At 40.6% G+C, this 25,572-nt stretch overlaps 1 protein-coding gene across 2 annotated transcripts in view; it reads left to right on the top strand.

The window, feature by feature from the left end:
* The window catches only part of GOSR1 (golgi SNAP receptor complex member 1), a 58,758-nt gene that overhangs the window by 28,085 nt on the left and 5,101 nt on the right, over nucleotides 1-25,572 (top strand). For both annotated transcript variants that reach the window (XM_044993929.1, XM_044993928.1), the window contains exons 7-8: nucleotides 11,849-11,878; nucleotides 24,911-24,993. In XM_044993929.1, coding sequence (XP_044849864.1) covers nucleotides 11,849-11,878; nucleotides 24,911-24,993 — 113 coding nt within the window. The remainder of the gene's footprint in view (nucleotides 1-11,848; nucleotides 11,879-24,910; nucleotides 24,994-25,572) is intronic.

Here is a 25,572-nt window from a genome sequence, read left to right as displayed (position 1 = left end):
TTTGTGGAGAAGAAACTTGAATAATTTTTATAGTCAAGGGCAAGATTTTGATGAGATGTCATTTCATTCTTCATGTTAGGGACTTCCTCATGGCAGTCTCATTCTGTTGTCGTGAACCCAATATCTTGATCTGCTTCACTGTAAACACTTCTGATAGGATATAGAAATGTTGGGTTAGGAATATTAGTATATTCCTAAAATTGACATTCATAATTTAACTTTATTGTTACTTTATTGCTTACATGAAGCCAGCTGAAAATTAGCTGACTTCAAAACAGAATCTAAGAGGGCGAAGGATACTGTTTCAGTGTAGACATCTTTCACTTTTTGGCCAGCAAAACTGTTAGCTGAGTCTTTAGATTTTTAAGGCCAGAGGGGATGATGATCATCTAATCCATTCTAGTCTCAATCTTTTCTTTCTGAGCCCCCTTCCATGATCTAAAAACTCCAGGGCCTGGGGTGGGGGTGGAGGAGGCTCCTAGCTTCAGATGCCAGAGTGGGGGGCTTGGGGTTCCTGGCTGCAGACATGAGAGGTCGGGGGCTTTCGCCCTGCAGGGCTGAGCCTCAGGGCTTCAGCAAGGAGGGGCTTGGGGCCTCAGCCGCAGAGCTGGCCGGGGGGGGCTTCTGGGCTCCAAATTTCATCCTTTGGGCGGGTTTGGGGCTTTAGCCCTGCGGGACTGGGTGAATGGAGCTTCAGCCAGGGGCGGGGGCTTCTGCCCCATGGGGGCACCAAGGCTCGAGACTCCAGGTTTCAGCCCCACGGAGAGCACCAGGGCTTCTGCTGCAGGGCTCCATGGACCCATTAAACTGGCTCACGGCCCCCCAGGGGAGCATGGTCCTCTGGCAGAGAACCATTGATCTAGTCAATCTTCCAGCATAACATTGGCCACTGAATTTCATTGGCCATTGTAACAGACCTCTTGATGTCCCTGGGGTCTGCATTTTGGTATAGTGTAGTGGCTCTCCCCTTCTAAAGGTGATCTCCTTCAAATCCCCATTGTTAACAAGAACTGGTCTCCATCCCCCTCCCTATCCCCAGCCTCTTTAGCTTTGCTGTCGGGTTAAAGGTGAAGAATGCTCTCCTTTCACTTGTGAGACTTGTTTCTATTGAGTATAATTTCACCTTTGGAGGAAAGCCATCTTGTACTATCAGCAGATAACAAGACAAGCCTGAGAGTGCAGGAAATTTTACAAGAAATCAAGTTGGCAAAACACCATTGCAGATCATCATACATTACTGAATTGCATCTCAAATCTGGGTTACAGATGGTTTAAATGTAGAGTGCACTTTAAAGTTTAAAACTGACATTCAGTGTGTTGTGTATTTAACCCTGCAATTATAGGAATCATTTTTTTGAAACATAATGAATGGGCAGATGGTTGCTGTATCAGTAATTTGGCCAAATCCCTAGCTGGAAGCCCCATGCTTTACTGCATCCATCTCTCTCTCTTTCAAAAAAAAAAAAAAAAAAGACAGCAGATGAAGATTCACAGAATTGGGGAGGCAGAGCACATTAAGGCTTTCTACAGAGATTTTTTTAAGAGTTGTGAACAGAATAGTATTAAAAGAAAAACCTCAGTGGTTCATCTTTCATTTTTTGTTGGTTTTGCTGGAAATGACTTGCATTAATACCCTGAGCAACATTTAGGGCTGTTGTTTGCAGGACAGTAATCCTTTTGAAGATATTAATCTTGCAGTCCTTCTCTTTGTCTCTCCCACCTATAAAATAGGTAAGCATTATTATGCCCACTTGACAGGAGTGAACTCTCTTACGCAAACTTACACAGTAAGTCAGTGGTTGAACTGGGAATGGGATACAGAAGCCATGATGATCCGTTGTCTGCAAGCGTACAATTAATAGACAACGCTCTTCCCAATGATGCACTTATGCAGTCCCCTTGTTCAGAGATGTATGCAAATTAGTGTGTAGTGTTGTACCTTGATAGACCCAATCTCTTTTGTCAGGTTAGTGTTCAGCTTTTGTGAAGCTGCTCCTTAAAACGTTTACATATGAATGATTATTGATTGTTTCCTGGACAAAAATATATTCAGTTTTTCCCTGGGTTACCACATGTAATGAAAGCAGCACTTGCAATGTTGGGGCTGCATACAGTATGTAACATTTGAAGAAAGGCGATATAGTCCATTAGTGATTTACTGGAATTGTTCTGACAGTTGTGGTTAGTGGTAATGACTTACAGTAATGGCTGTCCCTGTTTTAGTTCATTTAGTATGTTTCCTGTGGGTAATATACAGCAATTATGGGAGGATTGGTCTCTCCAGGAACCTGCACTACCAAGAGCAGAGAGCCTCCAGAAATTTCATTATGGGGATCTTGGTGCCATCCAACCAATCACTTTTGGGCTCTTACTAGTGATAGGAAACCAGCTGCTTAACTTAATTAAACTTCTGAGGTATAGATGATTTGGGATAGTCTCTGTTTTTATATTAGGCTTTTAACCATCCTCCTCAGATAAATTGTGTACTGGAAAGTGACAGGAAATAGGTGGCTTTGCGGTAACCTTATAGCTGGGGTAGTCAATTATTTTCTGTCAAGGTCCACATTTCTTGGTCAAAGTCCAGACTCCAGAGACAATAATAAAATACAATAATGATGATAAGTAAATAAAAAGATTTCAGGGTCTGTTCAAAAGCATCTGGCGGTCCAGATTTGGCCCGTGGTCTACCTATTGACTACCCCTGCCTTATAGGATCCCTTTTTTAAAGGACAAAGAGTAGCCTTTGTTAAATCAGTAGGTTTCTCTTTGTGCTTTAAGCCCGGACTACAGCACTACCAGGTGGGGCATTCTGTTTGTAGGTATTGATACTGGCCTTGTTACTGTAGTATCTGAGCACTAGACAAGTTCTCATTTATAACTTCAAGGTAGTCCTTCCTGAGGAGCCCCTTGGAGAGAGGAAGGAAAGATTTGGGTGGCAATTTTGGTGGGTATGAGAGAGAATTGAGGCTGAATGGGAGAGATCATAAATAGTAAGCAAAGAATATGTATCCTGAGCAGCTGAATAATGCTGATTTTCCCCACACACTAGTCTAATCAGAAAACATTTCATAGATGATGCCAACATCTGCTGTCTGTGAATGTACCACATAGTGTGGCTCCTGTTCAGTCTCCAGTATTTTAATAAATAATTCCGCCAAAGCATTTGTGGCAAGTTGTCTAGGAAATGTTGGAATTTAAAATGTGAGGCTTTTTCCCCTTTCTGCTGTTATAAGCATTTCCAGGCATAGTACTCGGTGACTGCTTGCCCTGTGTTTTCACTTACATATTTCTGTGATGCATAAACTGCATGTGGACTATCTGGAAAGACATTAAACTCCCAGTGACATTGTATGCCGACTGGCCAGTGTGAGGGATTCTACTTCAATGCCTTTCACTCCAGATTTAACAGATTGCTTATGCTGCTGGGAGTTGCATTAGAAGATAAGTTCTTTAGTGCCAGTATTGCTCTGTCGTCTCCCTACCAATTTAGTGGTTGGTTTCAGAGTAGCAGCCGTGTTAGTCTGTATCCGCAAAAAGAACAGGAGTATTTGTGGCACCTTAAAGACTAACAAATTTATTTTAGCATGAGCTTTCGTGAGCTGCATCCGAAGAAGTGAGCTGCAGCTCACGAAAGCTCATGCTAAAATAAATTTGTTAGTCTTTAAGGTGCCACAAATACTCCTGTTCTTTTTACCAATTTAGTGTCTGTTCTCAATCTTCATGAAACTCTCTGGCTACCAAATGTTAAATTCCACACTACAGTGATCTGCAGAACAAGCCCTCTTGGATGTTTAGCATCTATAAATGGGGTGTTCAATCAAGATTTCTGCATATCTGTGTAATATCTTATTTTAATGTCCCATGTGCCTGCAGGATATTTGTACAGGTCGTTATGCTTGAGGATTGCAGACATGCTACACTTTTTCATTATGCATCTGAGAAAGTAAAGTCTGAAAACTCTTACTCTGAGTCTTTTTATCTTCAAGATTTTGTTTTAATTAACACATGAAGCAAAACCTGCAAGCTTGCAGTTTGCTTAGAGATTTGTGCCTCTATCCATCTGCTCTCAAAATCGTTTCCGTATAAGGAGCCATTTGTCCCTGAAAACATTCATTTCATCTCCAGTCATTACCTTTTTGACTGATTATCTCTTTTCAGATTTTGTCATGTATATTGATGGAGACCTGAGATTTATACTTTGTAGTCAAATCTATCCCCCTACTCCTCCCTGTTTGTCATATGCTTTTCACATACCTCAAGCTGCTGCTTCCACCAGTACTTTGCTAGAGGCTCGGCAAGGACTTTCCTGTTATTTGCACAAGGCTCTTTTTATGGTGTTTACTTTTATGGACAGTAGCATTACAATGATGGACATTTTAATTTCATTTTTAGTTTCCTTTTTGGTGGACAAAACATTTTGTTCACTACCACAGAATAAAATGTATTCTAGTTTTCATTCCGTACTTAATCTTAAAAAGTTGAATGATCTGACTTTTTTTCTTTTTGCCCAAAACAAGAGAGATGTTTGATCTTTGCTTTTGATCAACCAGAGCTTTCTACTTTAGAGCCTCCACTTATTTTTTTCAAAACGATTGCGTGGCTGGCTGTGCAAGTCAAGTACACTTTCTCCTGGCTGGTATGTTTGTAATATTAAATGCATTTTGTAATATTACATTCCTTGAAGCGTCTAGTTGCCTAGCCTGGTGATCCAGGGCTGTGAATATAGAAATGATCTAACGCAAGCAGTTTGGTGGAATCCAGGTTGGCAATTAATCAGACTCCCCCAACTGAAAGATAGGGTGTGCACCCCACACCAGCCAGTAAGGTTAACACGGGCATGATGTCACCTGACATCACCTGAAAGGGAGGCCAGGATTAATTGAGAGTGAAGCCCAGCCAGGGAAGTGCTAGGCCAGCACTATAAAGTCAAGAGGCTGAAAGCAGAAGGTGGCTGGAATCTGCAGTCACTTTCTGGAAGGAGGGAGGTCATCAGGAACCAGGAGACAGCCTCAAGGGGAGAGTATGCAGTGGGACCCTGTCCTGGGGTAAGGAGTCTGACACAAAGCTAGGAGGGGTTAAGTAGCCATGGAAGTAGAGTAAGCTCCAGTGGTGAACCCAGAAGCAGGAAAAAGAGGATCGGGAGGCTTGGTAGGAAGGAGCCCAGGGAAACAGCAACAGGGGAGGGGGACTGAGGACCTAGATTGCTGGTAGAGGGTCTCTGGGCTGGAACCCGGTGTAGTGGGAGGCCTGGGTTCCCCTGCCAGTCACTGAGATAGTGGCACACAGACCGAAGTGAGGCTGACTAGTCTGGAAATGCATTTGGACAGTGGTCCTGTTGAACTGTGTAACTTCAGAAGGGGTGGAACAAACAGTGACCTGGCAGGAGAGCCAAATTACTGGAAGCAAGACTATTGCAAAGCAGCCAATGAGTAGCAAGGGGCACGTGTTGCAGTGAGCTGCATTCCCAGACCTGGCTGCAAGGAGGCACACCTGCAGTGTGAGTGACCCCGTTACAGCTCTACAAATGAAATGGGCTCCAGCTACGCAAAGAGAGGAAAAGAAAAGAAAGAGCCAGCGAATGCTCTTCGCCAATCTACTGTGTGTTTTCTCATTTATATCAAAATGATTCTTACTGTTATGAAATAGGGTCCTGAAGTTTATGCTTGAAGCATCTGATTGTATCTCAGAGGTTAAAGTACCCTCCTTAGCCTTCTTTCATAAAAGGACTTTGAGGTGTGTACAAATTAACTGTCTTGCTGAGACTGACATAACTTTGTTCTCTGTCAAGTAAACCCACTGGCTGCAATCCTGGCCCCAGTGATGTCAGTGGCAAAATTCTCATTGGCTTGAATAGGACAAAGATTTCTCCCATTTTTTTAGTCATGAAGTGACAGTCTGCATCAGTGATTGAATTCGCTGCTATTTAGCTGGCAAACCTGACTTGGGAGGCAAGATATTTGGTGGTTACAAAATTTTATATTGTGAGCAGGGTTCTCCCCCCCCCATCCCCCAAGCCCTCTCTTGTTTCACTTGATCTATAGCTGTCTTTATGTGGATGACAAATGGGAAGATCTTTCCTATTGTTACAGTACTTGCACAAAGGCCTGATTATTTCATATGCATTATTGCTACAGTTGGATTCATGCCATGTGCTATAGTATTTGATTGTTTCAGCATCTTTTCATCATTCCTTTCATGGGTATTTTTAAATGACATTGTCAAAGCTCCATCTGTGTGGACAGGTGAAAATTCCTGGTATATTGAAACAGATGGCGAATCAGAGTAATATTGCCCTGAACAATCATTGCTTGCTTAGATGTTCACAGAGTAATGTCCACCAGATTTGCAGTTTTCGTTTGGAAAACAGAACAGCAAAGTCATGATATTTTATAAGGAGCACATCTGTCTCTGCTTTGAGCTTGTCAGTTAAGCAGATAAATTAACTACCTCGTACCTCAGTTAGCTACTAATGGCGTAGGTTCATATTCATTGTTTTAACTTTTTTTTTCTTGACTTTGCATACTTTTCATATTCTATGCCACTTATTAAGGTATGTATAGTATGTCTGGTTTGTTTTTCTCCTGCCGCATAAGTTTAAATGTCCTTCCATCTTTAGATCAAATTTGAACACAATTAAATTAATAGTAAAGCACAGTGCATGCTTCCTAAAATATTGATCAGACATTTTCTGTTCCTTTAACATTTGTACAAAAAAACCTCCTTAGCATATGGGATTCTGATTTCCTCACAAACAAATAATGTCTGAATAGAACTAGACAAGCTACCTGTAGAGATTTAACTTCCTTAGATATCTGTGAATGTTTCAGATATTTCAGTTAAACATTTCAATTGAAATAACTCACGATTTTGAGTCAAAGCAGGCAAAGTGCAAAATTTTGTTCTGCCATGCTTTATTTGTGTACTTTGAATTACTGAAGTCACCTGAAATCAAACTCTGAAGAATTTTTGCACAAGTCAGCAGATACCTTAGATTCTCTTCATGCTACAAGTGCAAGTGTTAGGTCACCATACTAAATTCTCTGTTTTCACATTTTAATTTCTGAGCAGGATAAAGGGTAGGTACTTATATAAAAATAGTAAACTTGTCATTTAAAACCACTGTAAATCAAGCTTCCTTGTTTTAACATCCTTGCGGTAGAAATTAACACAAAATATTCGACTGAGTTGCAGCTAATGTTCAGGAAGAGTCAAGACAGTGCTGTGGGTTGAAGCATTAGCCCTCTCCTCTTGGGTGGAATTCCAGGAAATGTACACACAGTAATACCAGCTTGTGAAAGTAACTTGTGTTAAATGTAGAAGTGTTGTCTAGTAGTTACAGCTTCAGGACTTTGGATTCTTTTCCTGACTGCCATGAATGAACTTTATGACTTTGGGTGAATGGCATAACCTCCCCGTTTCTTGATATATCCAGGTGTAAAATGGATGGAATAAAGCTTACCTATTTCTTGGATGGGTGGGTGTGGAGTTCAATGCATTTTAAAAGCCTTGGATGAGAGAGACCATGTGAATACAGATCAGGGTTTGTCATTAGGGCAGACTTTCTGTGATTCAACATATGCTCAAGTTTGAGACTCGAAAAGTTTAATACTTCTTTTAAACTTTAAGATATCTAATACATTGATCTTGTCTATAAACTACTGCTATCTCTTTAAAGAGTCATGGGCAAAATATCAGAAAAAATGTCTGTAAGACACAAAGCAGCTGAGTAACAGTGACTAAACTGCATAACTACACATCCTAGTTCACTTTCTGCTGAGGTTTGTACACATGCTGCAGGTTGGTGACTGGAGTATGCTTTAGAAAATACTGTCAATCTGTTCGATTGCCTCTCACTGTGAAGCTGAAGGAAGGAGTGGCCTTGGAAAATTGAGAAGAAGGCTATATTGAAGTAGTTGTGTGCAGTATATTTGCATGAATTCCCAGCTTCAAGGAAATTTACATGACAAGAATAGAGGGGTCTGGACCATCTAGTATAAGAACACTAAGACTTGTCTGTTCTGTCCTACACAAGTCAGCCTTACTTGCCTGTGCCTCGTTCATTCTGAAGAGACTGTCACATGCAGCTGGTACCTTTGGAACAAATGAAAATGATTGCCATTTCTAAACATCAAGAATTCCTGCATTTTTGTTACTTCGGTTCAGATGGCTGTAACATTTTTTTGTGGTGGAGTTTTCTTCTAATCAACCTGAATGGTGTAGGTGATGAAAGATGTATGGCTGTGTTAGCACAGATTATCCACCTCTGCCAGTCTTCTCTACATTTTGGAGCTGTTTATGTGTGTGGATAGTTTACGGTGTGCTTTGGGCTATAAGGTGCAGTAGAAATAAGATAACTCATTGCCTATTGCTTGACTCATTGTGTTTGTGACCAAAGTGGCTTCAGAGCAGATGCTTTCTGTTTATGACAGCATGAGATTCAGCCAGCTGGAAGAAGTTAATTAGAAAAGAGATTCTGTTTATACACATTTTGGTAATGGGATGGAATGGGAATAGAAATAAAGACACACATGATTTCATTTTGAATAGTTCCATATTTTTATGGTAAACTGCTACTGCTACAGAAATACCTTTTTTCACGCCAAAGCAGTCTGTCAAAACCCCTGTGCATTGAACCGAACTGGGATATGATCTGTCAGCATTTTGAATCTGGCTGTAGGTTTAACCATATTTTATTAAAACTAAATATTGCCGCCGATGAGTATATCGGCTCTATATGATGAAACTGGTGGTTAATCTGCTGCACAGCTTGTAGGACTGAAGCTTTTAAATGTGGTGCTTTGGGATTTAATCTTCTGATTAAATAACAAAGCTGACTAAATAGTGCTTGCTTTTTAAGGTAGAGAGAGCAGTTAGTGGCTCCACTGTGAAGTGACAAGCCATCACTTCATGCCCTGAAAACCTTTGCTTTTAGGAAGACTGGGGGGGGAGGGGGTGCGCCAGTCACTTAGTAGACGTCTATATGAACAATTTCAGCTATTCTGGTTTTTCCTCTCCACTGAAATGAAAGTGTTCTAGACTCACCATTTAGGTTCACAAAGAGCTGATGAGTTCTGTAAGGTATTTCCGACGGGTATTGCTAGGCTTCAGTCTGAGGCTGACAGTGACATCTTCCCCCTGTAAATTATCATAGATTTAAATAGGGCTGTTAACGTTCCTTTGGTTTAAAGGCACCATGTGGCTGCTCATGGCCCATCCCGACTTTGTGGGAGTCTCACTTTCACCGACTACACCACCAAAGAGCACTTCACAGGTGGCTTTTAAGTTATGTGAATGATCAGACCCTAGTCATTTGTGGCATGGTGAACAGCGGAAGAGGAGGGCTGCAAAAATACATATTACACTTGCAAAAACTTTTGGGTTTTTTGCTTGGGGTTTTTTTTGGAGGCGGGGGAGGGGAGGTTGCCATTCCAAGATTTTTCATGTATGCAGCAGTAGTCATTCCTGAGACAAAAATACCTGCAGACTAAAATTGGCATTTCCATTGGGTATAACAGCATTGCCTGGTGCTTTAATTGTAGACAGTAGCAGACTTTGAGATGCCTGCTGGGTGCACATAACACTGACTGGAATTCTTCCCCTAACCAAACACATGGTCATGTCATACCACTGATGCGACTATTTGGCTCCAAAGAATATTCATAAATGCACACTGTGTCCAAGTACCAGTTTGTACTCTGCACATCACAAACTCTGCAATGTCTTTTTCATTGTTAATATACAGAAACTCAGAAATGTACACAGTTGTGCTTTCCATCTGTTATTTAATCTATTTCCTGGAGATCCATATCATTTGGGGTCACCCACACGATCTGCCTGTTGGAGTTAGAGGAGATATCAGTGTTCTAAAGGAACACTCTCAGATTGGTTATGTACCATTGAGAAATTTTTCTTTCTTTCCTATCTCCTCCAGCGATCAGTGGGTGCCCTGAAACTTGATATTTGGCTACCTTTACATAGTCTCCATACCGACAGTATTTGGCTCTCTGCATTCCTTGGATAGTCAATTCCCCAGCTTGACTACTGAGCGTGCGAAGAAGCAGGTTTTTTAGATTGTTCTAATTTACTTACCACTGATTTGAGTGACTTTGTTTTAGGAGCCGAGGGGACCAATCTACTTTTACTACACCTTTTACAATCTTGAGTGCCTCAGTTGAGTCCTCTCTGTTTCTTTTCACACTGAATATTTTTGGCTGGCTGTAGTCACTCTTCATGTTTTCATAATATTAACCCAAGCCATGGACTACACTGAAAATAGCAACTTGTTTGTTTTCACTCTCCTTAACAGACAAATTGGGACATCTTGTGTTAGCATCTGCTCCTGGGAGAGTGAATATATATAGATAAATACTGCACAAGTTGCTACTTTGGTGTGATCACACTAGTGTGTTGGGGTGTATGTGGGGGGAGGGGTTCTGGTAAAGTTTCAAATTGAGCAGATTGTTGCAAAGTGGAGGCAGAACTCAACTCTGCTTTCAAATAGCTCATGGAAACTTGTTTTCTTGAACTAATTGAAGGAAAAACTGAGTCCTGGAAGTGAGTGGGAGCAAAAAGAATGTAAGGTGAGGATAACTGTACCTCTTATACCCCTTTTACCGTGGCAGCAATACATTCGACTTTACTGTGGAGGACTGTATGTTGTTTTTAATAAAAACTTCAGATTGATTTCTATGCCAGGTGAAAGTAGCAAACACTTCCCTTTCTCGGCATCTCTTCTTGGGTTCATGTAGTTCTGTGCAATAAACATTGCGTAAGATGAAGGCAAGTAAATCGTTAAACAGTGATGTATGGAACACAGAGAAAGAAGAAATGCACTTAACTCCTACAGCACATATCTGAATATATTGTGTTGATTTGGGGAGAGGGGTGGAATTTTTGTTTATTTGTGATAATTCATGCTCATCAGGGAAATTTTTTTTTCTGTTTTTTACTCCTGATCTGATTCTGAGTGTTTGTTGACTTAATTGTGCATTTTAAAAAATGTATGTACCAGACTAGATTTTCTTAAATTTAGAAATATGGGAGCATCACCTAATGACAGATACTGAAATATTGTGATGATACATTGCACTGCTACATTAAAGTTTTACCTGCTTTATTAGGAGACACTTCTATTTTCAGTGTTTTGTAACTTGCTATAAAATGTGTCTTTGAAATGAAACTGGGTATTTACAATAACCTGAGTAATAGAAAAAACAAATTCGTTTGAATATTCTAGGCGTTTTGCTTGTTCTTCTCCATGAACATTGTGGGCTTCATATTCCTAGGGTGTAGCAATGGAACTTCCTGAATAGCAGTGGTCAGTGAGGTGGCACGTGCGTGGCTCTCAAGTTCTACGTTCCATAGTTGGAGGATATAAATATTCTAGCCATTCTTGGTTCCGTATGCCAGTCTCAGAAATAGCGTGGCCCGTTTTTCCATCAGGAAGTGCACATGCTGTTCAGCAAATCGTTCCAAACCAGTGTGTGTAGATTTAGTCAAAGGGAATTCAGTTTCAGCTTTTATGTTTTGACCATGTTGACAACTGTTATTATATTAGGTCCATTTGGGCCTTGCCCAAGATTCGAGATAGCAGAGAGGATGAGGTTGTGCTCTCACCAAACGTATATACTTCATATGTTTCTGCGAAGGCTTTCTACTGTATTTTCTGCTAAGACTTTCGTTATACGGGCCAAGTCTTCATTTGAGTGGCCCTCCAAATAATTCACCCCCAGGGCTAACTGGTAAAGGGCTGTATTCTGCAAAACATTGCTTGTAGTGATCAAAAATATTTAGTGCTTCTTACTTCTTTTGACCATAATTTTTGTTTTGTTTTGTTTTTTACTTCCAGCTCGGATCGGCTGATAGAAGAAACAATAAGGTAGGAATGGATTTACTAATTTTTGTATTACCTTTTATAGAATCAGTATTTTCTCTGGATGCTGTTCAAAGTAATCAGTCATTTTATGTATACAACATCCACACTGAACCGAAGTCATATAAGTGTATTGCAAATAAAATTAGGTCTGTTTGATTCCATCCACCCATTCTAGAGCAATACAGTGCTGTCATTTGAAATGTTTTGCCCATTTTAATTTAGCAATTTATAATTGTATGCAAAGATTTTGTATAGACAGTAATTATTAAAATTTAGTGTAGTAGTGTTCAGGCAGGCTAAAGAATTGAGAGCTATTCGGAGAGTCTGAAGGAACTAGTGCTACATGGCTTCTGTAACCCTTAACCCCATTCACGACCTTAGCATTGCAGTTCATAGCAGAGAGGAGGTTTTTACAAGCAAACACCTGGGTGAATATTACTGTTGTGTGGTTGGTCATTTTTTTTATTTATTTTTATTTGTGTGGTTGAAATCCTACCAGTTTGCATTGGACTGGAAATTTCAATGTCAGATTTCTGAAGCATCAGATTCCAGCATTATAAATGACTTTTCTCTTACACGCCCTTTCCAATCTGCCATCTAGCACTGGGATTTTGCAGACAAATAATTAAGAGTTCTTGAAATACGTCCTAAGTTTGAGATTCTCTCTCATAAAAATGCTTTGAAGGGAAGATTTTATTTCAAATAACGCATGTAATGGGATAAGTGATCAACACTGCTACAAAGAGGTGCAGCAAGATGTGAAGTGTGTCCATTAAGGGCTGGCTAGCAGGCTGAAATGCAGTTAGCTCAGTACTATTAGTGTAATGGGGGAATGGGTTGAAACACTGTAATGTACTGTGAGGTGCATCAAGCTAAGAGAAACCATTAGAGTGGTCAGCACTGTGATATGTAGAAGTGCTTTACATGAGCACCACTCGCTTGAGTCAACACCCTCAATGTCTGAAGACACCTTCAAAAACTGGGATTTCCTGATTAAACCCCCATTTCATTGCCTTGTTCAAAACAACTTTTGCTAAGAAGCATTTATACGCTGACACTCTCCCCACCCTAGGAAAACTAAGCATCAGCTCCACATTTCTTATTGTCTCCTCACTGCTACCTGCTAGCTAGAGGGCTTAAAAGGCCTGAGATTCTTGAAGTCTGATCTTCTGCAAAGTGACCTAATGTTTTATCAGTTGAGGCCCTCACCTACTCTCTGGATTGTGTTTCAGCACCTGTGGGGAGATTTACTTGTGATGCAATATTGCCTACAGTCTGTTGACTGAATGGTTGGGTTCTGAGCTCTTTGCTTTTACTGTGGGTATGGCTACACTTGCAGCCTGCGGCAGCGCTTTGAACCAGTGTGCAGATGGTCACATTACCAAACCCACCCACACAGCTAGCACTAACTGCCCCCCTGGTTGGCAGTCTCAGCAGAGAAGTTAAGGAGTCAGTAAGCCCAGAGAGTGAACTCCTCTCTATGGTCCCTCCACAGGAATGGAGGTCATGGTCTCTGCTGTGCTGGTGCTTGTGCTGGACTGTGACTAATGGAGGTATAGCTTCCCCAGGGCGGTCTGGGCATTTCAGAAACTCCCCATCCATTTTTACAAAAATTGTTAAAAGCTCTTGCGTGACACAAAGTTTTCTAAAGCAGCAGATTTCTGCCCAGAGATGTGTGGAAGGTGATGCCTGGCACAGCTTTGGGGGGCCGTGTTCACTTGCCTTGGGCAGATTTAGATAGAAATGTCTGTATGTATTTAAACATGTAATTAGTGACCTCAGATTTTCTTCTTCACTTTCAAACTTTGTCATTTTCTCAAAATAGGAAACAGTGGCTTACTAGTGACAGTATTTTTCATTTACCATAGATACTTCTTGAAACATTGTTTTGTAGAGTATTGTTTGAAGCACACATCAGACTGCAAGCTCTGTCCGACCAGTGATTAGTAGAAAGTTCCATAGATACCTTTAATTTAGTATTTCTCTTAGGATTTTGCAAAACGTCCCTCCGTTCTGGTGGTGATTGTCAATACAGTTTGTTTACTTCAGGGATAAATTGCCTTCTGTCTAGAAATAGTGACTTATTCGATGGGACAGAGGGAAGGAAAATGTTCCCCTCCCCTCTAAACAGCCCATCTCTTGGCCTAAACTTTCTCTGATATAACAGGGCCAAGGCTCATCCACTTTGCCTTGCAGTCTTTCCAAAGGAACATGGTATATTCGATTTTTCTCTAATCTGCGTTAATTGAGTGGGGCTCTGTCACCCTCTAGCGGCTCTGTCACATTCAAAGGTTTATGCTCTGGTACTGCTTCCATGCTAGGAGATATGGTTCTTCAGCTCAAGTGATAGAGAATCATGCATTCTCATCCATTGGTTCTCATCCAGGTTCACTGGCGATAGGTGACCCACACAGGGGCATTGTTACATTGGCTATGGTGTCTGTAACCGCTAGATGACAGTCTGTTCTCAGAGCCAAGAATCATGACACGTGGCATTCCACAGCAGGAGAAATCAAAAATCAGGAGACAGACCAAAAAAATGACTTAACCGATTTATAAAAATATCATGATTTGGGGGCCAGTGTCATATTTTTGGACGTTTTTGAATTTTTGTGGTTGGCAATACTCCACTTACATTAAACTTTGACTTCATTGCAGAATATGATGGATGGCAATGGAGGAAGATCTTATTTGAGTTTTAGCTTCAGTAATAGGCACGACGGAAAATTGTTGGCAAAATCTTTTTGGGGGAAGTGGGGGGACAGATATTCCTTTGTTTTTCATCCTTGTTAGAAAGATGGCAAAAAAACATGTTGGAAAAAGTGACCCACCCAAAATTGTCACAGTAGTTTAATACTAGAGTTTAAAAGGCCTCGTCCTGCAAAACAACCTCTGCTTCGTGCATGTTATGATAAAGTTAAGTGCAACAAGTGAGAGGATCTGAGTTCATAGCAGGTAATGAAGTATTCCAGTAGAGCATCAGCAGAAGTGTTCCAAGAGAACATCAACTATTTGGTTTTAAAAGCATGTCTTGCTACTTTGGAGCTTTGTTTTAGTGTCACATCAATATAGATTTGTCTGCAGCCTCAACTGACAGAGCAAGAAGTAGGCGTTTTGGTACACCTCTATCTCGATATAACGCTGTCCTCGGGAGCCAAAAAATCTTACCGCGTTATCGGTGAAACTGCATTATATTGAACTTGCTTTGATCCACCGGAGCGTACAGCCCAGCCCCCTGGAGCACTGCTTTACCGCGTTATATCCGAATTCGTGTTATATCGCGTCACGTTATATTGAGGTAGAGGTGTATGTTTCACATAGCAATGAAACTCCTACATATATGGCTGGCAAAAAAACCACAGCTTAACATTCAGTAAAACCAGTTGCTCCTCATAGGCCCTGCATTAAATTGTAGCTCTGCATGTGAGTTTGATTCCGTTTGGATGCATTCATTGCTGGAAACAAATGTTGTTTATTTCTGTAGCACCTTTCATTCCAAAAGAACCCAAAGCGACATACACATTCTATACGGGGATCGCGAGCCCCACCTCTGAGAAGAAATGTCAATTATTCGGTGCCAGAGCGTTGCTACACAACAGTTAAGGAAGTGAAGTGGGAAACGTTATGATCCAGGGCAGAAGATAGTTACATAAACAGGAATCTGGAATACCCCTCTGTCATCGGGCCTCAGTGGGTCACAGCTGAGGATGCCAGGTTCAGGACAAACTGCTGAGAAATAGGGCAGACTCTCCCCTGGACCGGTGGTTATTCTTCCATAAGATATACCAAACCAACAACAAAAGTGAACTTCTGTCTCCTCACACTGGCTAACAAGAAGTCAGAAATGCAGTCTCCTTAGGTATCCCAGCCCTTGATGAGTGGTTATTTAAAACCAATTTCATTAACCACAGGGTTCTTCTGATCCCAAAGGACGAGCCACATACCCAAGTCAATATATAACTCAGATCTTATCCAATAATCACGCTATTGACAGTCCTTTAGTATCCAATATCTAGCTGTTTATTTATAAGTAGGGTGACCAGACAGCAAATGTGAAAAATCGGGATGGGGGTGGGAGGTAATAAGAACCTATATAAGAAAAAGACCCAAAAATCAGGACTGTCCCTATAAAATCGGGACATCTGGTCACCCTATTTATAAGAGAAAAGAGGAGAGAGTTAAAATGGTCAAAGGAATCAAATACATATGCTCATTGCAAAGTTCTTGTATTAGGTTTGTAGCAGCGATGGAATAAACTTATAATGTCTCCGGTAACATCCAAAAGATTGGAAGGTCCTCAGTCCATTGACTGTAATGCTCCTCTTAGTGTAAGTCTGTAGTCCAGAGATCAGAGCAAGAAAGAGGCAAAATGGAGATGCTTCCAGTGCCTATACTTTCTCCCATGTGGAGGGAAAATTCTCAGTTTTAGTTTGTGAAAAGTCCAGTTACAAGATGGAGTCCAGAGTCACATGAACTAGTCACGTGACCTTGCATGCTTCAGTGACTCAGGAGCAGCTATTACCCATATTCTGTCCGAAGCATCCTCAGGAAGGTCCATGAGCAGGGATAAGCTTCTTCCATTGTCTGTTGTATGAGCTAAGTGTTCTTTAATGGGTCATCAACTTGAATAGTCCATTCACAATGTGCTGGCCTGACTAGATGTAAGCTTAACTACCTTGTGGGTATCAGAGGGGTAGCCGTGTTAGTCTGGTTCTGTAGAAGCAGCAAAGAATCCTGTGGCACCTTATAGACTAACAGATGTTTTGCAGCATGAGCTTTCGTGGGTGAATACAAGCATCCGAAGAAGTGGGTATTCACCCACGAAAGCTCATGCTGCAAAACGTCTGTTAGTCTATAAGGTGCCACAGGATTCTTTGCTGCTTCTACCTTGTGGGTGTTACCACAGGAGCAAACACTGTTTGAAATATTGTTACACAGTCAATATTCATAACTTAAGAGGATACATGCATACAAATAGGACAGTCATATTCAGCAAATCATAACTTTTTCCATTGATCCCTTACGTGACATACTTTGTACAAGATTTGTTGCAATTGTATGATGATATACATGGTCATATTTTAATAACAGAACGTCACACCCTCCACTTATGAAAAGTTGTAAGGGTTCTTAATGACTTGGTGGAGAGGACCTTGGTTTAGGGTTTTGGTCAAAAACACAGTGCCCCTTAATGCCCTTAGGAAAACTCTGTTTCGCTCTGGTTGTATACGTTTTCAAACCTGGCAAGTGTCTGAAGGTATGTTCCCAGTGGGGACTTCACTGTTACTCCCAGGGAGGAGGGGGCAAAGGGTAGGGGCCTTGTGGTTTTGTCTGTGTGTATGCATGCATGTACTGGCTCTTAGGCTGCTGATTACAGTGCATCCCTTCAGTACTAGGACTGCCAAACTAAGATGCCATCTGTTCTGAAACAGTCTTTAAGATTGATTCTGCCAAACCCTTTCCTGGTAACATAGCTTTGCTGGGCGTGTAGCAAGAAGAAAATGTCTGAGTGCTTGTAAGAATCTAGGTTTGAAAACCGTTTTCCATCTCCGAACCCTTTACAATACCTGTGTGTGTGTGTGTCCGTTTTTGTTGACGTAGAGGAACATTTATGGGCTTCTCAGAAGTGAATCTTAAATGTATTTAACATTAGCACTTGGCTTGGAGCCCTGCACTTGACACCTCAGATTATGATGCCATCATGGATTATTCATATGTAGACACTAAAGCATGCAAACGAAACCAAGGAGAGTTAAAGAAGCAGAAACTAACTTTCAAAACCATAACATTCATCTGCCACTATGCAGTTAAATATATTCCATTTCAAGAGAGAAGGCTGAGTGGCAGGGCTTCCAGCAGAGACCAGGGATATTGGATCTTGGTTCTCCCAGAACTCAGATAACTAGCATATTCTAAAAGAAACTTACTAGCTGTTTCCTCCTTATGTTCCTGTGACTGATGATGGACAACCAAGTAACTCCTATGTGACTTAAAGTATATACTCAATACATTTTTAATGTTCCTGCAATAAAATTCAGTTTCTCTAAAAAGAAAAAAAAAGTTCAGATCTGGAAGCTTGTTTTGTCTGTAGAAATTTCCATACCAGATCAGACCAAACATCCACGTTGTGTAGTATTCGTTTTCTGACACTGGCCAGTGCCAGATGCTTCAGAGGAAGGTACGGGAAAAGCCGTGGTGGACAAGTATGAAATAACCAGCCCATAAGGGATGTTTCTTCCTTACCTTGATCAGCTAGAGGCTGCCTGCTGTCCCAAAGTATGAGGCCCTCTATCTCAAGACCAAAAAAAAAAAGTTAAAATGGGAGTTCAAGTTGAGAGTACAGGTCTGTAACAAGGTTAAAGATTCATTTTGGGATAATTACAATCTCCTTATAATGTTTATTACAAAACCAGTAGATTCAGAGTTAAGGTTATGCTTAACATATTTGGATTTCTTTAAGCTATGGAAATGCACTCAGTGTACTTAACTCTGTAGTGATGCTGTGCAATAGTCATACAATTATGAATTTTAGTATTTGTGGTTCAGATTAGATAAAATTATTTTAAAGGCACAGTAGTTTTCATTTTGTTTCCCTTTCATGGTGTTACTACAAGGCAGAGGTAGGTACTCTCAGTATGACACAGATGCTTAATTTCTTAAAGGACACACTTTTAATTGATTTTTTTAACTAAATAACATAACCTTTTATTTCTGCTATATCTTTTATGAGCCAGGATGACCAAAACAGAACTCACCACTCCAGGTGGGGGTGCACCATCAGTGTATATAAAGGCATAATGTGATTTCAGTATAATATTTGCATCATATTCTTAATATATCCTAACATTTTGTTTGCATGTTTGAGTATAATTTATGCATGATTCATTGCTTGTTGCAGTTTGAAGATAATCCAACACTGGCTGTTCCGAATGAAAGCCAAATCACCAACGGGTGACATGTCATTAACAAAGCTTGCTGAAAACCTACATTGTTGAGCTTCACCCCCCTTAAAATTGACCTCCTCTGCCAGGCAATGTGCTTTAAAGAACCTGTGATCTCGTTGAGAAGCTAGGTCCCCAAAGGGTTACCTTGTTTCATTTTAATAATTCTTTGCACTTTCAGCTAAGAATATTTTGTTTTACAAAGGGTAAGAGCTTAGTTCAATTAACTCACATTTTACACATTCAAATTCTGCATGAAGGATAAGCAAATATTTTTTGCATCCGAAGAAGTGGGTATTCACCCACGAAAGCTCATGCTGCAAAAACATCTGTTAGTCTATAAGGTGCCACAGGATTCTTTGCTGCTTCAAGCAAATATTTTGTAGCTGAATTCTTATTTTCCCGCCCCGACCCTCTCCAGTAGTTGGAATCCTATTTAACTATTCAGGAACTATTATTAACTATTATGCACCTTTTATACTGCAGTTTTAAAATTGGGATCACCCAACATTTTCTTTCCTGAGAATATTTCAGTAGAAGTTGTCTAGGTGCCCTATATTTTGTGGAAGTTCTAAGTTCCCAAGCTGTAAACTTTAAAGTTTACTAGCTTCTGATTTCGTCACTTATAAAGTAGGCTGCTTCTCTCATCGGATGTTAAAACATGAAATCCTCCATTCCATAATAAAGTCTCATAATTATTTCCCCAGGGCACCTTGTAGATAGCTCAGCAGCACTCTATCTCCTGGCAGTCATCTCCCATCTCTTCTTCAATACCTTGAAGAAGGCTGCTTTAATGAATCATTAGATGTGTTGTAAGAAAATACATCGCTTAATGCAAAAAGGGGATTTGCTGCTGCATGAGGATTCTGTCTGAACAATTAACTATGAAAACAGTGCATAGGTCTGAAGCCAAAATTCTTAGACAAAGTTTCCTATGTGCAGTAGTGAAATCCTACCTACAGTTACTGAGCTACCTACCTACGGTTACCGAGTTATACACCGCCCAGTAATCCAAAATTCCCTGGAAGCTTTCCTCAGTAGCTAATTACTTTTCTGGGGTCTTGTGTTGATATTATAACCTCAAAACACTAGGGAGGAAAAACTTTTGTACTTAGTTACAAATGTATATAAACGATCTTACAAATAACATGTGATTTGACAGATAATACTGCCTGACATGCATCCGATTTTTATTTACAAACTTTGTTTTAGCATTGGATGATAACTTGCTGCTTCTTTTCTGTACTCAGCTGTTAATGCCCTGTTGAGAATTTCTGTTAATACCTTTTGTTGAACATCCTTTCACCACATTCTTATGTAGTATTGGGTTAAAGACAGATTGCTGTAGCTTGTTTCTCTTTCTCTTCCATGTTAATTTTCAATGTGAAAGGGATCTCCACTGTAAAGATGAATCATTCTCTTTCACTGGGGTAAGTTAGTTCAGGTACCCATGGAAACAAACAGATTTGCCATGTGGTATGTTTTCTGTTGTTTGCAAAAAGGGACTCCTAGACCAGTTTTCTATATGTGACCTCCCTCTGCTCTTCCTGTAGACGTAAAGGACATTAGTTAACTGAGTCAGACAAGCCCTTCAAAAACAAGTGTTGGTCAGATTGATGATGACAGCTCTTTGGACTGATAGCATTAATTTTCTCCCCTTTGCCTCAGAATACCTTGCATTTATATAGTTCCTATCATTTCAAAGCACTTTTCAAACTATAGGAATCCTGTCAACCACCTCTAGGGGTGACATAGGGTAGGTATTAATAGTGCACACCAACACAATAGAACATTTTAAGACAAGAAGCCAAAAGTGTCACAGCCAATTGGAACTTCTGGTAGGCAGAATGTCATTACCCCAATTTCAATTTGAGCAGGATGCTGGGGTTAACACTTCACTTTTATATAAAATGACTTTGGGATGTTTAATAGTGGTCAGAACATTGGTTTTACATCTCCTTTGAAAGATAGTCCCTCCATCAAGATATTGCCTACTATCACCATGCTAAGACATTTCTTCCAAATCTCTACTGAACGAGTGTTCTGCCTACAAAGCTACCAACACCACATCCGTTCAATAGCAACGTGCTTTGTCTTTGTCTTCCATCCAAGTGCTGAAGCCATCCTGGCCTTGCTTAGCTTATAAGATCTGATGAGATCATAAGGGAGATGGCTGGAAATCCCTAGTGCTTCTCCAAGTAGCCAGCAATTTTTGTTTTATGCTGATCTGACATGAATATATAAAAATGAATGCTGAAGATGATTGACAAAAGCAAAATAATCCACTGGGGACAAGAATTGCTTTAAGGCTTTTGTTAGTTCTACCCTGATGACTTTCAGTTCTCTTAAAAATTTTTTTAAACTTCAACATGGATATTGAATGTTAGTCTGCTTTTATGGAGTTGTCACTTGGAAATATGAGTTTAATACACATGCTTGTCACTAAACTGTTTATACATATCGATGATTGATCAGCTCCCAATTGACCAGTAAGCCTTCAACTTGATTCTAGTGCTAATGGAACTCTAAAGTGAAATAATTTATTGATCTACTCTGTCAATACATATTATTCTGAAGAATTAACTGTAAAGAGCTTTGGGGGAGAGAGGCAAACATTCTCCATAAAGACACAAGATGGTACTGTGACTTCACAGGGATATTGGAAGCCATTGATGATGATCCTTTTACTTCATGTTCCTCCAAACACTGCTGTTGGGTTGATTCACTTTGCCTTCCCAATAATACTGTTATTTAATATTAATAGTAATGTTCTGGTCTACTCTTATAGCTCTGTAGATGAGCATGATACTTTACAAACTCTCAGGTAGGCTAGGCATTACCCTAAGGGTTTCCAGTTGAGTATGAACAAAATCCAAAATAAAAGAGGAGGCATGAGAGTTGGAAAAGAGTCTCCTAAGAGATCAGTGATATAGTTCAGATTTTTTTTAAATTAGGGGAGGGAGGATGCATGGCACGTGATAGGGTGAAGTTACGAGCATAAAGGGCTTCTTGGAGTGGAAAAGAGAGTAGAAAGTGGAAGAAACCAAAAGCAGGTTTGTACTACAGGGAGGTGTTTTAGGGACCAGTTGACCCAGTGTTTGTTCCCCTAGTGAAATATAAGTGAGTTTTGGTATTGACTCTGCTACAGCTCTCCAAAGACAACTGTTGGACTCAGCCATTCTGTCCATCTTCCCTGCTGCTTTGCTACTGCTGATTGTAGTGTCACAGAGCAGCAAAGCAATATTGTGCCTTAGGATGATCCAGAACTGTGTTGTCCCCAGGTGACAGTCTTGTTTCAAGGACCTTTATTGCTACCTTGCTAATTATTCTGGTTTCAGGTTCCCATAAAATGTATTGTCACATTTAAAGAGATCAAGAAAGGCCTGTTCTGCACTTGAAAAGTCTCCCAGTATAACGATTTTGTTGGAAGAGTGATTATTTTTCACCAAAATAGTGTTATGGGTAGAACTCTTAGTATGGGTGCAGTGACATCAGTATAAAGGTGCTATATACAGAGAGAGCTTTCCCTTTCCTGTACAGCAATATGCTATACCAACATGAGCACTTTTATACTGGTTAGCTGCACCACCCCAGGATGATTGAATGGCATTAACTGTTCTGGTATAGTTGTAGTTGTATGAGTTTTATGTGCAGATCAGCCCGACTTCCTGAAACGAAATAAATTCCTTTTCGTTATAAACCTGCGCTTGAGAACCAAACATTTCCAGCATCAAAGGTTATGTCTGCTCAGCATCTTGGAGTCCACGTGAGCAAACCTCTCAGCACAGGCCAGTGGGTTTGCGCTAGCGCTCTAAAATCAGCCGTATGGACAGTTCCAACTGGAGCTCAGGCCCCAAAGCCCACCCTCTCCTTAGGCTTCAGAGCCTCAGCCGCAACTTCTAAGAGGTGTGTACACAGCTATTTTTAGAGCACTAGCGTGAGCCCCACTAACCCAAGACTCTCAATCCAGGCGCGCAGGCTCACTCCTGGGGTTCCAAGTGCTGCATAGACATAACCAAAGAAGTTTGTTAAAATAGGGTCAGTTATGACCAATGTCGTGGTTATCAACAAAATGCAACATTAGCAATATACCATGGGACCTGGGAAAGAGAGTTAGGCTTTTATCTCCAATGCATTCCTGCTCTTCATTCTTGCTGTCATTAGAAACAGTGTCAGGGCTCAGCAAGTGAAAAATATTGTGCAAAGGTTGGGGGTCTGCCTCTATCTTCAGCGAGAGAGAGCTCTTTTTCTAACAATGTGGGGTCCCCCTCTGAGAAGGGCAGCATTAAACTTGTTCTCCTGTTGCCCTGTTTTATGTTGTAATGCTTGTAAAGTATTTAATCCTTGGCCCCTCCAAAACAAAACTTCGCAGACAATCTAAACCTCAAACTGTATCAGGACCCATTTGATTTTTAAACCTTTATGCTCCGCATATGGGTTTAGTCAACAGAAATGGAAGGGTTGCATCCTCAGCTATTATCCAGTCATATTGGTATATATGGCGTATACGCTGTGTGTTCTTGAAACATTCCCCGCCCAAGGAGACTGGTACTTCTCTAGTTATGTTGTCCTTTTCTCTTCCCTGTTCTTTATTAAACACGCCAGCTCTCACATCTTTCTATTTCCCCCAGGTGTAACTGAGCTTAAATGTTTGTCTTGAGAAAGCCATTCCATTCAGGTCAGCTAAATAAAACTTGAGCTGCCGTTGTAAGTAATAGACTGCCCAGTCGTTTTCTGTTTGATCTCCTTGTCCTGTAATCGAATGGAAACCAAATTTTCAAAAAACCTTTTTGAAATGCCATGTCAGTGTCTTTAATTGCCTGATTATTTACAGTATTGCTCATTGAGGGGGGAGGAAGGTGTGCCTGACTTTTCCAAAATGAATGAGATTTGAAATAGAAACATGTACTTACGTTATGAAAAGTTATTTTAGTATCATCTAGACCTGTGATTCTCACACTTTTGTACCAGTGACCCCTTTCACACAGCAAGCCTCTGAGTGCGACCCCCCCCTATAAATTAAAAACACTTGTTAAAATATATTTAACACCATTATAAATGCTGGAGGCAAAGCAGGGTATGAGGTGGAGGCTGAACGCTTGCGACTCCCCATGTAATAACCTCATGACCCCATGAGGGGTCCCGACCCCCAGTTTGAGAACCTCTGATCTAGACCCTACTCTTGTACGTTTATAAATATAATGTGTAGCTGCTGCACCTAGTGCTAAAATGGCATTATATGATTAGAATTGCGTGAGCTGGCTGGCTCATGGATAGAGGTCTCAGCAAGGCCAAGTGTTTTAAGGGAATTTGGAGACATGATGGAAACAAATTGTGTGTTTTGGGGTAATCTAACGATATGGCATCTCGTTCTACTCCAGCTGACAAGGAAAACCCTCCATTCTAACTCACTAGTAAAAGATAAATTAGTACCGGAGTGGACAAGCTTAACCCAACTGATGAGCCTTCATTGCCAACTTGCCAGGAGCCTGAGGACTGCATCTACCTTGCATGAAATAGAATAGATGGCAGCACTCTCCTAGAACATAGACGCTATAGAAACGACATGTGATCCTTGTAGAGTTCCATTGGCTGTATTTGACCTCAGGCTGCACTTTGATCATCTCACTTCTTCACATTGCTCTAATCTTTTTAATTATGATTGATTGAACTCTCATTTACTCAATTATTTTTATATCCATCACACCATAGTGTATCAGACAAGGCTTTCAGGTGCTGAGTTGAGCGAAACAAACATGTGGATCCCGACAGTGCAACCAAACTCCTGATTTTAGGATCTCTGCTATAAGAATGTTGCTAGGCTTGTCTCTAATGTTGTCTCATCTTTTTGTTTTATTTTGTTTGTTCTAATAATCTGCACTGTTACCAAAGTTGCACGCTTTTGCCTACTTGTAGCTTATTAAAAGGAAAAGTGGCGACAGGCTAATCGTTGAAGATTAGTGGAGAAAATGTGATCTCTGGAGGGTAGCTACATCCCATTCATCTGAAGGAGCTTTGACCACCTTGCTCTTCCGTTGTTTCGGCTTCCAGGTTATTTTTAGCGATTTGATCCATTCTTTTTTTCCTCCTCCAGCATTGCCATGGCAACAAAAGAAAATATGACTTCGCAGAGAGGGATATTGAAGTCAATACAAAGCAAAATGAACACCTTGGCCAGTATCCTTTCTGAAAGAGCTGTGCTGCGAGTGCCTTCAGGAAGAAGCTATCTCGACACAATTCATTCTGCAGATTGGGGTTCAACATATTTTAACAGGCAATGGCAATATAACACAGTCATCGTACGTCTGCTGAGCCGAAGATTGCATTATGCCTGTCCCACTCCATCAATAAGATGTCTTGCTCGGATTAACAGTGTGATAAACTTAGCTGTTGGGTTTTTTAAATGCAACTTTGAATAGTACATATAAGCCAACATTTTCATTTAGAGATCTAGAACAACAAAGTCTAACATACTCCAGCTACATACACTCTGCTAGCAGTATTATTGTATTGTTTTCCTGGCATTTTACTTTCAGGGACAAATGGCTGCAGTTTGATGTGAATGTGTCATGGCTGTAGTGCAGAGCTAAATGTTTCCATGACCTGAAGATCCCCTTGTGTCACTCAGACCTCTTGATTTTAAGTTTTTAGTTTGTTTGTTTCATCTCCCCCATTTCATGCTCCAGGCTAAAGAATGTGCTGGATTGTGAAGTCATGTGTGTTTACCATTTTTCCGACTATTTCTTCTTTTCCATT

Source organism: Mauremys mutica, chromosome 19, assembly GCF_020497125.1.
Source record: "Mauremys mutica isolate MM-2020 ecotype Southern chromosome 19, ASM2049712v1, whole genome shotgun sequence".
In the NCBI taxonomy this organism is placed as follows: Eukaryota; Metazoa; Chordata; order Testudines; family Geoemydidae; genus Mauremys; species Mauremys mutica.
Note: the sequence above shows the minus strand (reverse complement) of the source record. Positions and strands in the feature narration are given on the sequence as shown.